The sequence below is a fragment of the Diabrotica virgifera genome, chromosome 3, assembly GCF_917563875.1.
Source record: "Diabrotica virgifera virgifera chromosome 3, PGI_DIABVI_V3a".
Classification (NCBI taxonomy): Eukaryota; Metazoa; Arthropoda; class Insecta; order Coleoptera; family Chrysomelidae; genus Diabrotica; species Diabrotica virgifera.
The window spans coordinates 39697759-39713308 of NC_065445.1; the positions used below are offsets into that span (position 1 = coordinate 39697759).

Sequence of the window (15550 nt, forward strand, 5' to 3'; positions counted from 1 at the left end):
ATAATTTATTAATCAGGTAAAAATGTATTTAATAAAAAAAGGAACGATGGCATAGCTTTGCGAGGAAACAGAAATCAAATATCCAAATCCAACCAAATGTGCAAGAAAACTATTGTTACCATTTCCATCTTCATATTTAGCTGAATTTGAATTCAGTGCTATAAATGATCTTCTGGTAAAAAAAAAGAAATCAGCTGGATATAACACAACGTAAAGACTTGATACTGAAGACTGAAGCTAACCAAATTGGAACCTAATATAAAATCTCTGTGCAGAAAGCATCAAGTACAAGAATCTCACCAAAGTAAAATAATAAACTAATATAGAAAAATCTTTAGCTACTCAATTTTTTAATATTAAGAGGATCGGTACGTATTTTCGGATGCAATGCAATTCAAATGGGGATTCATTTTTTACGAATCCTGAGAAAACTAATAAGTATTTTTGAAAAATTTAAACGCAGAATGAAAGATCACGTTATTAGCGAGGGCCAAAAGTCCCTGAGAACTTCTATAATGTTTATTTTAATAAGTTACAGGGGTGAAAAACTAAGAGAAAATTTAGTGTGATGTTTAATTTCAAATTTTTTATTTATTCTAAGGGACTTTCGGCCCTCGGTAATAATTTAGTCTTTCATTCTGCGTTTAAATTTTTCAAAAATATTTATTGGTTTTTTCAGGATTTGAAAAAAATAAACACAATGCCGTGGTAATATTTTCCAAATCTATCTTTGTCTTACAACGCACTCAGCTTGTCAGCATATATTGTCAGTCAGACACTAACAATCAGTGACAATTTTAAATATTTGACATTGCATCGGGAATATGTTGAGTTATTGATTAAATATTATTGAAATATAGTGTATTTGATAAATAATTGATTTAAGACGTAAACTTAATAAAAAGTTATTTATTGTGTATTATTTGTGGAAGATCCAAGCAGAGAATACATCAGGATAATATATTCTGTGATCCAAGTATTTTGTTGTTAAAGATGTTCAAAATTGTAAGCGTTCCATAACAATATATTATTAAAAAATCACTTTAACACTTTTCCTCTTTTCTCGATTGAGTATTAGTTTTTGTTGTACAAATAAATTATTACAATCACTGAATACATAGTTAGTGAAAAAATTATCACATTTATTAACTGAATTAATAATTTCCAATTATAAAAATAACAGTTATCCAAGAACATTCAAAAGCCATCTCTTGAAATTAATAATGACATTTTCAAGTCAAATGACATTCTAGTAATGTTTACATATCCATACCAGTGTGAATTTTACTACGCGTAATTTGCCGTGTAAAGACAGAAAAAGTAGGGATACACGAAAATATTTGCGAATTATGTACCCATAGCCTTAAAAATTATACAGTGAGCACGTAAAGGTTGGAATAAATTCATTTTTTCATGAATGGGCCATTTTGGAAATAAATCCCGAAACAGGTTAATTTTTATTTTTATATTACGACTTTTTGGCATATATATCATACTGGTGACGTCACCCATCTGGGCGTGATGACGTCATCGATGATTTTTTTAAATGAGAATAGGGGTCGAGTGATAGCTCATTTGAAAGGTAATTAAATTGTCTATCCAGTAATATATATATATATATATATATATATAGTGGCTAAACACCCCTTTAGGGGTTACGCCGCTTACGCTCTCTAGATCTATGTTTTGAGGTAGATCAGTCCTCATGTTCGTTATTTAATTTTCTCTGTTATTTTTCTCCACTCTTTCCTGTCTCTGGTTTTCCCTTTCCAATGTCGTATGCCCGCATTGTTGAGATCACTTACTACTTCTTGTAACCATGTAGATCTTGGTCTTCCACGTCTTCTTTTGCCAGCTGGTGTCCATTCCAATATTGAGTATATCGTCGTAGTTGATCCGGATCTCCATATGTGTCCTAGCCATTTTGCTCTTTGCTGTTTTATTTTACATACTATATCCTCCTCAATTTCTTCCAGTAACTCAAGGTTCGTTCTTTGTCTAAATTCATTGTCATTTATTTTTATTGGTCCTAATATTGCTCTTAGTATTTTTCTTTCTTGTATTCTAAGGTTTTCCTCTTGTTTTTTTGTCATGCTAAGAGTTTCGGCTGCATACATCATCGTCGGTCGAATTATTGTTTTGTATACTTTCATTTTTGATTTCTTACTCAATAACTTATTTTTAAGTAATTTTTTATTTGCATGGAAGCTCTTATTTGCTGTAATAATCCTTTCTTTGATTTCGGTTTCTCTTTCTCCATTGTTTGTTATTAATATTCCTAAATATTTAAATTTTTCGACTTCTTCAAAAGTGTATTCTCCTACTCTAACCTTTCTGTTTTCAAAGTTTTTGTCAAATCTCATTATTTTGGTTTTCTCTTGGTTTATTTTTAATCCCATTACTTTTCCTTCTGTTACCATTTCGTTTAACATTCGTTCCATTGTTTTTCTATTTTTTGTTATTAGCACAATATCATCAGCGTATGCTATTATTTGTCCTTCTCTCGTTCGGAGGGTGCCTTTGTTGATCTTCCTGACGACGTATTCTAGGGCAAGATTAAACAGAGTTGCTGATAATGAATCTCCTTGTCTCACCCCTTTATTGATGACAAATTCTTCTGTGTCGCCTACTTGAGTTTTTATACTAACTACAGTTCTACTCATTGTCATTTGTATTAATCTTCTTAATTTATGTTGTATTCCCATTTCTTTCAGAGCTACCATTATTTTTGATCTATTTATTGTATCAAATGCTTGTCGAAAATCTATAAAAAGCAGTTCAATTTCTATTTTATATCCATGAGCTTTTTCCATAATTTGTTTAACTGTATGTATGGCATCTGTTGTAGACTTTCCCTTAACAAATCCGCATTGATAGTGTCCTATGATATTCGTGGTAGCTTCGGTCAGTCTTCGTTGTATTAAGGCGGACATGATTTTATATGCTGTGTTTAATAGCGTCAGTCCTCTGTAGTTTTTACACATCTGTTGATCTCCTTTTTTATGAATCGTGATAATTTGTCCTTTGTACCATTCTTCCGGCATTTTTTCTTCGTCCCATATGTCTTTTATTAAATTGTATAATCTATCTTTTAATTCTTCACCACCATATTTTATAAGCTCCATATTGATACAGTCCGATCCTGAGGCTTTACCATTACGGCTGCTATTAATAATTTCCTCAACTTCCTCTTTTGTTGGTATTTGTAGCTGGTTTCCTAACATCATTGTCTCTTCTCCTCTGTTTTCATTTAGGTCTTGATCTTGTTGTTCTGTTAATAATTCTTTAAAATAGTTAGTCCAAATTTCTTTATACTCTTCATCGTTTTCTGATACTTTTCCATTTTTATCTTTTATGCTTTTTATCTTTCCTTTAAACGTTTTGTTCTGCTCACTAATTTTCTTATAGAATTCTTTTGTGTTTCTGTTCTTACTCTCTTTTTCTATTTCTTTTATCTTATCATCCAACCACTCACGTCTAATTTTCCTTATTTTTTTCTTACATGCATGCCTTATTATATTGTATTCTTCCCTATAATCCTGTCTATTTGTTCTTATCCACATTTGTCTCATTTCTACCTTCTTTTTTAACATTTTATGGCATTCTTCATTATACCATTCTTGTCTTTTTTTGTTTCTTTTTATCCCTACGTGTACTTCCGCTGTTTCATTTATACATTTTTTTATATTTCTCCATTCTGTTTCTATATCCTTTGTAGGTTTAGATTGTTCCTTCAGTTTTTTGTTCATGTCATCAGCATATTTAATCCTTATGTCTGGAGTATTCAGTTTTTCTACGTGCCATTTATTTTTTGTTGTCGTGTTTTTTAGTGTTCTTTTGACTTTTTGTCTTACTTTTGCAGTCACCATAAAATGGTCTGTGTCTGCATGTGCACCTCTGTAGGACCTCACGTCTGTTACCGATGTTTGCTTCCTTCTTGTAATCAGAATATGGTCTATTTGTGACCATGTTTTTTGGTCTGGGGAAATCCACGTCACTTTATGGTATTTGGGATGTTCGAATTTTGTACTAACGATAATCATATTGGTACTAGATGCTAGATTACATAATCGTTGGCCATTGTCGTTAGTTTTTTCGTGTATTGTGTGCTTACCTGCTACTTGGTTAATGTAGTCTTCCTTACCTATTTGGGCATTAAAATCTCCCATTACCAGTATTGTGTCTTCTCTAGGTAACTTCTCCATTTCTCGTTCGAGTTCCTCATACAATTTGTCTTTTTCCTCCGCAGTAGCACTTTCAGTTGGGGCATATACGTTTATGATTGATATATTAAATGGTTTGGCGTTAATTCTCAGGTAAGCCATACGTTCATTTATTGGTTTAAATTGCATAATGTTATTTTTTATTTTTCCCATAATTATGAAAGCAACTCCATATTGACCTTGTTTTTCATGTCCCGAGTACTGTAGTGTGTAGTTTTTTCTATTTATTTCTCCTTGACCTGCCCATCTGATTTCTTGAATCACTGCAATATCAATTTGGTATCTTTCTAGTTCTGAGACGATATCCTGCATTTTTCCTGGTTCAAGCATTGTTCTGATGTTCCACGTACTTATTTTTAGTTGATCACATTTTTTCGGTTTTTTATTATATTTTTTTGTGTTCGTATGTTTTATTTTATCTAATCTGTTCAGGTCCTTTTCCTTTGCCATTTTCGTGTCCGTTTTTTGTGTTGTATCCAATATTTGTTTTTTTATCAGTTTTTTGGCGTGTCCTGCTTTGCCCTTTCCAGTTCATTCTTCTCTTTGTTCCATTTCCATTCAGTCCCGTCAATAATTAATTTTTGATAACCTACTCTAGTGTTCTTACCGTTTTCTTTTTGAAATTTTGCAATTCTCCGTATTTCTTGTTGTATTTTCATCTCTTCTTGCGTTAGATCGTTATTGATATATATTTCCGGCTTTGAATTCCTTAGTTTGTTTTTGTTCTTCATAATTTTTATTTTTTCATTTTTGTTTTTTAGTTTTACAAGACATGTTTTGTCCCCTATTTTATAAGCTTCTTCTATTTCTACTTTAATACCTAATTCTCTTTCCACGAAATCTGCCATAACCTCATTGACTACATTTGGGTTATTTGTATCCATCGGTAGACCCTGGACAATAACATTGTTAGCTTTTCTCTCTTTCTCGAACTTTTCTACCTTCATTTTCACTATCTTTAGTTCCTGTTTCATTTCATCATTTTCTTTTTGTAGTTGTTGGTTACTTTGTTTGAATTCATTTATTTCTTTTCTTAATTCTCGGAGGTCATTTCTATATTCTCGTTGTTCTTCTTTTATTCCTTTTACCTCCGATGTTAAACTTTGTGTTTGATCTGTTAAATTTTGCATCATTTTTAAAAGCTGATCAATTTTGTTTTCATCTTTCTGTTGTTTGGTTGGTGTTCTGGATAGTTTCTTGCTCTTGTTAAAAATATTGTCTGCATCTATCTCTAGACTTCTCTTTTTACTGTCTTCTGAGGTGTAATCATTATCACTATCCACCATTTTTTATGTATTTGTACTCTATATTAAAGCAAGCGATAAGCTCTAGTTCCCCAGTCGACCCGGCGAAGGCTCTAGAACTTCTCAAGCAATAATTGAGTATGACTTTAAATATATTAAAATTCTTTTTACTTCGAAATCTTGTTTACTTAGTTTATTATTAATTGATTGATTTCCTTTCTTGGATTTTTAAAACTTTTTGGAAAACCGGCAACGTCGCTTTTAATTTGATCAAGACTTGTTCTCTTATCTGTTGTCAAAAGAACTGGAATTTATAAAATGTCGTTTGTTTTGATTAACATAAAATGTTCTATAAGTTACTTATAGGCCGATTTTTGCCACTATTTTTTGCACTTTAGATAGTTTATGACCTTATACAAATGTTCGCATATAGTTAATATTTTATTTCGCACTATTACCTCAAAAATCGGAATAAACTCTGGTGAAAATGTTTAACACTTTTATTTCGCACAATGCGTTGTTGCCACTCCCCTATCCAGTAATATAAACATTAATATAATTATTTACACAGGGTGTCAAAAAAATTTTTTTTTCGATTCAACTTATTGACATAAAAAGAAGAATGCGTGTAATTTGTTTAATTCAAAATATATTTTACTGCCATCAGAAAACAGGAAAAAATGTTTATTTGACAAATAAATATTGTTTTTTGCTTAAATTCAATATTAAAGCAGCCACCCACCTGTCTCTTGAGAGTTTGAACATTTAATTTAAGCGAAAAGCAATAACTATTTTTCAAACAAACATTTTTTGTTTGTTTTTTGAGTGTAGCAAAATGTATTTTGAATTAAATAAATTACATACATTCTTCTTTTTATGCCAATAAATTTAATTCAAAAAAAAATAATTTGGACACCCTGTATGAATAATTATGTTAATATTTATATTACTGAATAGAGAATTAAATTGCCTTTCAAGTGAGCTACCACATGCCCCCTATTCTCATTTAAAAAAATCATCGATGACGTCATCACGCCCAGATGGGTGACGTCACTAGTACGATATCTATGCGAAAAAGTCGTAATTTAAAAATAAAGATCGACTTGTTTCGGGATTTTTTTCCAAAATCGTCCATTCTCGAGAAAATGAATTTATTCCAACCTTTACGTGCTCTCTGTATAATTTTTGGACCTCCTATATAACGTATTATGTTACATAGGAGGGGTGCATAGAAATTTTAGAAAGGCTAAGAGGGGGTATTGCCCAAAAAAGGTTGGGAACACTGATCTAGAGGTATCTCTCTTGCATAAAATAAATGGATAAGGTCCTTTAATATGACCCTGCCTTCTTAAGGCCCACGACACATAAATATGAGGGTTTGTTGTATTCTAATGACTTCTCTTGAACTTGTCTCATTATAAATATAGTGTCGGTACATAATCTTCATATAGATGTATCTTTGATGGCACATTTTCATACAAAACCAATATGCCTATGTCAGACAAAAACGTTGAAGAAAAGCAGGTCATCATCATCATCATAAGTGGCTCGACAATCCGTTGTGGATCTTGGTCTGCTCACAAAGAAGTCGCCACTCCTGTCGATTCCTGGCAACTTCCCTCCATCTTCTGACCCCTAGAATTTTTAAGTCTTTTTCAACATCATCAATTCATCTTCTTCGTGGTCGTTCTCTACTTCTTGTACCCTCTGGTTTTGAAAATGTTAATCTCTTAGTGTATTCGTGGTCTGAAATCCTAGCAATGTGTCCAGCCCATCTAAGTCTCTGCACTTTAACGAATTTCACAATATCTGGATCGGTGTATAACTGATACAGTTCAAAGTTGTATCTTCGACGCCATAGCCCATTTTCATTTACTGCCCCAAAAATCTTTCTAAGAATTTTTCTCTCAAAAATACCAAGAAGTCTTTCATCACTTTCAGATAGGGTCCACGTTTCAGCTCCATATATCAAAACCGGTCTTATTAAGGTCTTGCATATATTGAGCTTTACTGCACGTTTTATATTTTTATTTTTTAAATGTTTGTAGAGACCGTGAACAGTTCTGTTTGCTATTGCTATGCATCGTTTTATTTCATCGCTTGTCGTGTTTATTGAGTTTACTAGCGATCCAAGATATGTGAATTCCTTGACTTGCTCAAAGGTGTGATTGTTATTTTGAATTCTCTGTTGGATATTTCGGGAGTTTTTAGAAACCAACATATATTTGGTTTTTTCCTCGTTTACCACAAATCCTAATTCACTTGCCGCGTCCGCAAGCCTTGTAAAACACTGCACCATGTCTCTCAAACTTCTGTCCACTATAACTATATCGTCAGCGAATGCGAGAATTTGCGTCGATCTATTAAAAATAGTTCCATTCATTCTAATATTTAATTTTCTGACTGCCTTTTCCAAGGCAATATTAAAGAGGAGATACGCCAACGCGTCTCCCTGTCTTAGACCATTATTAACGTCAAAGAACGTAGAGTTTTCTCCTTGAATTCTAACGCACGATCTTACGTGTTACATTGTTAGTTGGGTCAACTTAACTAACTTAGGTGGGATCCCAAAGTCTATCATTGCAATATATAATGCGCTTCTTTTAACACTGTCATAGGCTGCTTTGAAGTCGACGAAGAGATGATGGTTATCTATGTTATATTCTAGTGACTTTTCTAGAATCTGCCTATGTGCTTGAATTTGATGTATAGTTGTAAATCCGCATTGGTATTGACCTACAATATCCTTTGTAAAATGTTTAAGTCTTTCAAACAATACATTGCCGAAGATTTTATATACAGATGCTTACAAAGTATAAAAGCAGGTACCAAGTTATTTTAGACCATTTCAGCTATGTTTATGAACCTCAAAAAGTTATGATAACAATATGTACAGTATAATAACTCCATTTAAGTAGAAATACCTTTTAAGCACACTTGTATAAATTGTGCTAAAATAATTTGGTACTTGCAGTACTATGTATAAGTTAGGGTACTAATTATTCTTCATAATCCTTCAGATATGGTCGGAAGTTGGTGATTGTTGCTGATCAAAAACAGAGAATCAAAGCCCTTTGTGGGAATCTAATCGATCCATGTATAGATTTTTTAAATGCAGAATACTGCATTTTAGAAAGAATTGGTCGATCTAGAAGACTAGGAGAGCTTACCCAAGGAAATGTTTCCATATCCCGTGCCTTTAAAATGGACCCGAAAACTCTATTTCACTACAAGAAAGAACTCTATTGTTCCGACCTTATTTCAAAACAATATTTCGTTATTAAATCCGCTGTTTTAGATCAGAATAAGTCTGGAAGTTTATTGCACTTGCGCAGATTTTATAGCAGTGTGAGGTCACGAACGAGTTGTGTTGCTAATCAAATTATCAATGTATTAAAGAGTCAACCCGGTTATAAAATCTCCAGCAGAAAATTAAGTACAATATTCGCTGATAATATACAACCAGTGAGAAAGTTACTTAAATCCCCAGAATTTAAGAAGTTTGTCAAACTAAAAGTAAGTAAACTATTTTATTTTAGTTATACTAAACCCTGTTTTTAAAATAGGAGGAATAAACACAAAAGACAAATTCACATCCAATAATGTCACTACAAAAATCACCAGATTCATCTTCTTTTTGGTTGATAATGTCGCCCTTCGACGGTAATCCATAAAGATTAATGAAGCTTAAAATAGGACAAAACCTCGCAATTTTTACACAATGGGTCGATTTGCTTGAAAATTTGAGAATAAGTAGTAGATAGTCCAAGGATCAAAATCGATATGATGCCGAAAGGCGCTTTTACTATGGGGGTGGTTACCACCCCACTTCGGGGGTGGAACTTTTTATTATATTTTGACAACAAAAGTTGGTAAAAACATTCATTCTAAGCAAAAAACGTTCTATACATTATTTTGATAAAATTAATAATTTCCGACTTATTCGCTATCGAAAGTGTTAGTTTCAAATCGAAAAAATCAATGTTTTTAATCAGTTTTCTGCTAATAACTCAAAAAGTTTTCGTTTTATCAAAACAACCTTGCTTAACAAAAATGTACCTTTTGAAAAAATAAACAAAACTGTTTGTTTTTTATTTTCTTTAAGACCAATAGTAATTGAGCTATACTTTATTTTATGTTAGCTCTTCTTCGTCAAATGCTAAAAATTGTAGTTTCAAAGTCAAAAGACGGGAAAACTATGCATTTTTCGAGGATAACCTGTTCAAACTAATTTAAAGTATTTACAAATATCTATCTCCAGAAATAAAAAAGTCTCTAGCTCAAAAATTAAGTAACTTATAATGAAAAGAATGTCAGTCTCTATTTTTTTCAGTGAAAAAGTGATTGGAAGCAACCCCCTAATCACCACCCTAATTAATATTAGTCATTGACCTTATTTGGTCTTCTTTATTTATGTATTATTAATAGGTTCTAGAAGTTTGACCGGCTTATAATGATTAGTTTTTAAAAAACTGGAGTTAAAAGCGAATATCGAATTTTTGTAGTTTGGTAAAAGATGCCATTTTCTTCAGAATAGAAAGATCAGTATCAGATATACAGTGGAACCCCGTTAAGTCGGCCTCCGATAACCCGGAAGTCCGGCTAACCCGGACTGATTTTCATCAGACAAACATTTCAACAATAAAAACGTAATATTGACAACCGAAATTTTTACCAAGGAATGAACAATACTGTATATAACTGTACGTAATTTACATGTACAGTGCATAATATATTTCATGTTTTTGCAATTATAATGGAGTTTACCTCTAAGGATACCGTATTTTATTCATTTTTACTATATTTTACGGCTAACCCGAATTTTCGATAACCCGGATCGGCCGCGGTCCCGAGTAATCAGACTTATCGAGGTTCCACTGTACTAAAAAATGTGTAAATATGAAATTGTAGGTTATTTAATTCCCAAGAACTTGATGTAAAAAATTTTTTTCTGTGGTTAAAATTGAGTGAATAGTAAATGAGTATATATCGAAAAACATTGATTTTTCGATATAAAACTAACAAAAAACTCTAACAAGAAGTAAAACCACTTCTATGTAAATTGGTATATTTATTAAAACTTAAAAATCCCAATGGATTGAATAAAAATGTCCAATTCAGAACGTTTTCAGACCTATCGGTCCATCATCAGTGAATGTGCATACTTGCTAAATAGCCCCAGAACCAAACAATGGTTGAATTTAAAATTCAATTTACATTATTTAAAAATAATATTAAACAGGCTAAACGCCGATGTTACAGGATATTGCCTATGGGAACATGGTGAAACCCTACCAAAACCTCAATCAACCATCTTAGGCCAACTTTGACTATAAAGTCAAGACACTTTATAGTCAAAGTTGGCCTAAGATGGTTGATTGAGGTTTTGGTAGGGTTTCACCATGTTCCCATAGGCAATATCCTGTAACATCGGCGTTTAGCCTGTTTAATATTATTTTTAAATAATGTAAATTGAATTTTAAATTCAACCATTGTTTGGTTCTGGGGCTATTTAGCAAGTATGCACATTCACTGATGATGGACCGATAGGTCTGAAAACGTTCTGAATTGGACATTTTTATTCAATCCATTGGGATTTTTAAGTTTTAATAAATATACCAATTTACATAGAAGTGGTTTTACTTCTTGTTAGAGTTTTTTAACTATATGGTATACAGCCAACCTAGGGAACCTCCCTTTTAGTTTATAAAACTAACACTTTTGATAGCGAATAAATCGAAAACTATTAATTTTATCAAAAAAATGTATAGAAGATTTTTTGCTTAGAATGAATGCTTTTATCAAGTTTTGCGGTCAAAATATAATAAAAAATTTCCACCCCGAGATGGGGTGGCAACCACCCCCATGGTAAAAGCGCCTTTCAGCATCATATAGATTTTGATCCTTGGACTATCCACTACTTATTCTCAAAATTTCAAGCAAATCCATCCATTCTGTAAAAATTGCGAGGAGAAAAGCTTCGGTTCCTGGACTATTCAGTAATCAAGCCTATTCTGTAACTCATTTCGATAATAGAAGTAAGGAAAATCGAATAGAAGTGGCCAAGTCGAATAGAAATAGTCAAAATCGGTATTCCATAACTCCCTCGGAATCTCTACAATCCGAATAGTGAATAGAAATGACTTCGACACCGTGTACCCTGTCGAAATTAGATTTCGATAATCGGAATTGTGCTTGACGCAAGCGCATTATGTCACTAGAAAAATCACCAGATTCATTTCTTTTTTGGTTGATCATGTTGGCCTTTGACGCTAATATATAAAGATTACTTATACTAATACAACCCTAGAGTTCTAAAAACAACTGTTTATGCAGACTAAATCTAAAAATTAAACGAATAATGCAGAACACACGTAAAATCGCCGATATAACTTAATTAACCTGAGTTTTAAATGCCAATAGTGTCAAAATTTCATAAGTGTCAGTAGTGCCAAAATTTTATAATTTAGTTAAGTAAACTTGCCTGCGATTGGACCAATTGCATTGGCGCGGTAAATTTGAATTACTCCTCCTAGTTTAAAAACGAGGTATAGGGTATAGTACATATATTAATCAAAGGGTAAGTAGAAATCCAAGTAAGAGGTCCATGAAAATTTATAAATAATAAGAAATATCAAAAATTACCAAGACTGTGTAAAAAATAACTGAAATCTACAGACCAAGTTTGTTTAATTATTTTATAGTTTATAATTAAAAACAATAATTAATTTGTGGAACCCCCTTGATAGAAGAAGTGAAAATATCTATAAAAAAAGCTAAAAAACACAAATCCCTAGACAGTGATGGAATCACAGCAGAGTTATTTAAACAGGAGCAAATGTCTGGGGAACCATTCTGTTTATGCTCTCTTATGGTTTATTTTAATCTTAATGCCTTTTCTGATGACGTGGCAACGTGGTATTCTTATACCGATATATTTACATATCCTTATACGAAAGAAGGGCAGTCGTCACTATATCGTCATCAAGTTCATTCAGAGAATGGAACATCCTCTCAATATTTAATCATTTTCACAAGAACTTAATGCATGCTGGTCATCAACTTTTACTTTCTACACTAAGAGAAACTTTCTGGTGTATATCAGGTAGATCGGGTAGAAATTTGGCACGACGTACCGTGCATAAATGTGTGAAATGTTTTCGTTTAAAATGTAAGCCCATTCATCCAGTGATAGGCGCGCCTCGCAGATGGTCCACCGTTCATCGTAACCGGTGTAGATTATGCGGGACCTTTCTTGATTCGCGATAAAAAGGGTCGATGTTGCAGATTAATAGTTACATGTGTTTATTCATTTGTTTCTGTACGAAGGCCATACATTTAGAATTAGTTACAGAATTGTCTAAGGAATCCTTTCTGTTGGCCTTTAAGAGATTTATTGCACGCAGAGGCAAGCCTCGAAGAATGGTTTCCGATAATGGAATCAATTTTATAGCAGCTAGTTCGGAATTGAGAGCTTTGAAAGAGTTTTTAGAGCAGCACACTCCAGCGATAAGTGAATCCTTGCTAAAGGATAATATTTCGTGGTCTTTCATACCTCCGTATTCTCCTCATTTACGAACAGTGAGAAGAACAGTTAAGCATCATTTACATAGAGTTTTGAGAAGTGCCCACCTAACGTTCGAGAAATTTTATTCGTTGCTTGTGCAAATTGAGGCCATAATAAATTCCCGACCTATGCATCCTTTATCCTGCGATCCTAATGATCTCTCCCCCTTGATTCCTGCACATTTTCTCATCGGAAGACCTCTTACTACCAATCCAGATCTTTGTTATATTCCAGTCAATCGTCTCTCGAAATTCTAGCATATCCAGCAGCTTTCTCAGCACATATGGGAGCGCTGGAACAAGATAAAGACAGACAATGGTATTATTACTCGTTCCTTCGCCAAAGTGTGTCTGTTGCCTATGTTTGACTAAGTTAGTTAAGACATTTGAACAATTGTTTTAGCGGTATTTGTTGGCAGTGTTTGCCAAGGCGGGGGCCATGTTTATGCCGTCTTATGGTTTATTTTCATCTTAATGCCTTTTCTGATGACGTGGCAACGTGACCGATATATATTTACATATCTTTATACGAAAGAAGGGCAGTTATCACTATATCGTCATCAAGTTCAGTCAGAGAGTGATTCATACAAACATTATGATAGGTCTGGACCCGCGTATGAAAAAAAAGTTGATTAATAGCAAGCTGAAAATTTGTTAATAGCTCAAGGGTGTCTAGTCGGATAAAGTTTGATGTATGGGAACACTGTAACAGGGGCAGTTTTAATTGTGGAACAGGTTAAAAATTTGGAACGGTTAGACTACGAAAACGGCACATTTATTTTGTCCGACAGAACAGACTTAAACTCTCTGAACAGAGATTAAACTCTCATGCAAAAATCAGACTGCTATTTATCACCTGTCATAATTCCTGTCATTTGACATATTCTACATGTTCCACTCATTAAAACGCCCATTTGGTGATAAATAGCAGTTTGATTTTTGCATGAGAGTTTAATCTCTGTTCGGAGAGTTTAAGTCTGTTCTGTCGGACAAAATACATGTGCCGTTTTCGTGGTCTGACCGTTCCAAATTTTTAACCTGTTCCACAATTAAAACTTCCCCTGTTCCAGTGTTTGTCCGACTAGACACCCTTAAGCTATTAACAAATTTTCAGCTTGCTATTAATCAACTTTTTTTTTTTCATACACGGGATCCAGACCTATGAGTGTTTTGTGTCGGATTTTATCTAAAATAGACAGTGAAGTTTAACGGAACTCCTTTATCTTACTGTTAATCATGTGTTTTTAGAGCCAATAAATTCATATATTTTCACATACTATAACCAGCCATCTTATCGAAGGGTATAATATCAAGTGTCATATACAGTCTTCGAAGCCTAACATCGCGTCAAAAACACATTCTATCAAAAAATTGATAGAATCATGCTTTAAACATAAGTTATATTTACATTCATTAGCCTACCAAATGCAACCATAAATAGAGTATTTTGGAATTAATAGTTTTATAATTTTTAGATATATCCCTACCGCTCATGTTATCCAAACGCAAAATCTTCAGAATATTTAAGGAAAAGTAACAGACAAGAAAAGTCAATAGTTGTATATGAATTGGTGAATCCTTATATAAATGTTGCAGCTTGCTGGAAAATAGATGACCGTGAAGATTCTGACGCAGAAGATGATGGTAAAAACTATGTTGTTTTTATTTATTTTTACAGTTCCTGGAGTTTTGTTATTTTTTAAATGTTTTATTGCCTACTTATTGAATAGAAGGAGGTTCTAATGGTGTATTGTTTCTTGCTCTTGGAGTTTGACAACACTGGTGACTGGTTTTTATTTTCGATCCCAATTGGCTAGTTTCAACTTCCAGTTCCCCTTTCCCCATCCCACTACGCAGTACGCAATATACGCCGACGCCGTTTATACAGGGTGTCCCGAAAAGATTGGTCATAAATTATACCACATTCTTGGGTCAAAAATAGTTCGATTGAACCTAACTTACCTTAGTTTAGTACAAAGGTGCTCATAAAGAAAGTTACAGCATATTGAAGTTACAAAATGAAAATCTATTTTTTTCAATATATCGAAAACTGGGAGAGATTTTTGATTGAAAATGGACATGTGGCATTCTTATGGCAGGAACATCTTAAAACAAAATTATAGTGAAATTTGTCCACCCCATAAAAATTAAATTTTATGGGGATTTTGTTCCCTTAAACCCCCGAAACTTTTGTGTACGTTCCAATTAATTCATTATTGTAGTACCATTAGTTAAGCACAACGTTTTTAAAACTTTTTTGCCTCTTAATATTTTTTTGATAAGCCAGTTTTTATCGAGATGCGACTTCTTTTTAAAAAAATTTATGGGGGTTTTGTTCCTTTAAACCCCCCAAATGTTTGTGTACGTTATAATTAAACTATTATTGTGGTACCATTAGTTAAACACAGTGTTTTTAAAACTTTTTTGCCTCTTACTCTTTTTTTGATAAGTCACCTTTTATCGAGATGTGGCTTCTTTTTCAAAATATACCTAATAATGTAAATTATAAATACATTT

At 32.9% G+C, this 15550-nt stretch overlaps 1 protein-coding gene across 1 annotated transcript in view; it reads left to right on the forward strand.

Moving 5' to 3' along the window:
- The window catches only part of LOC114328978 (general transcription factor 3C polypeptide 1), a 148252-nt gene that overhangs the window by 13882 nt on the left and 118820 nt on the right, over positions 1–15550 (forward strand). The window contains exons 4-5 of the mRNA XM_050647879.1: positions 8488–8983; positions 14509–14677. Coding sequence (XP_050503836.1) covers positions 8488–8983; positions 14509–14677 — 665 coding nt within the window. The remainder of the gene's footprint in view (positions 1–8487; positions 8984–14508; positions 14678–15550) is intronic.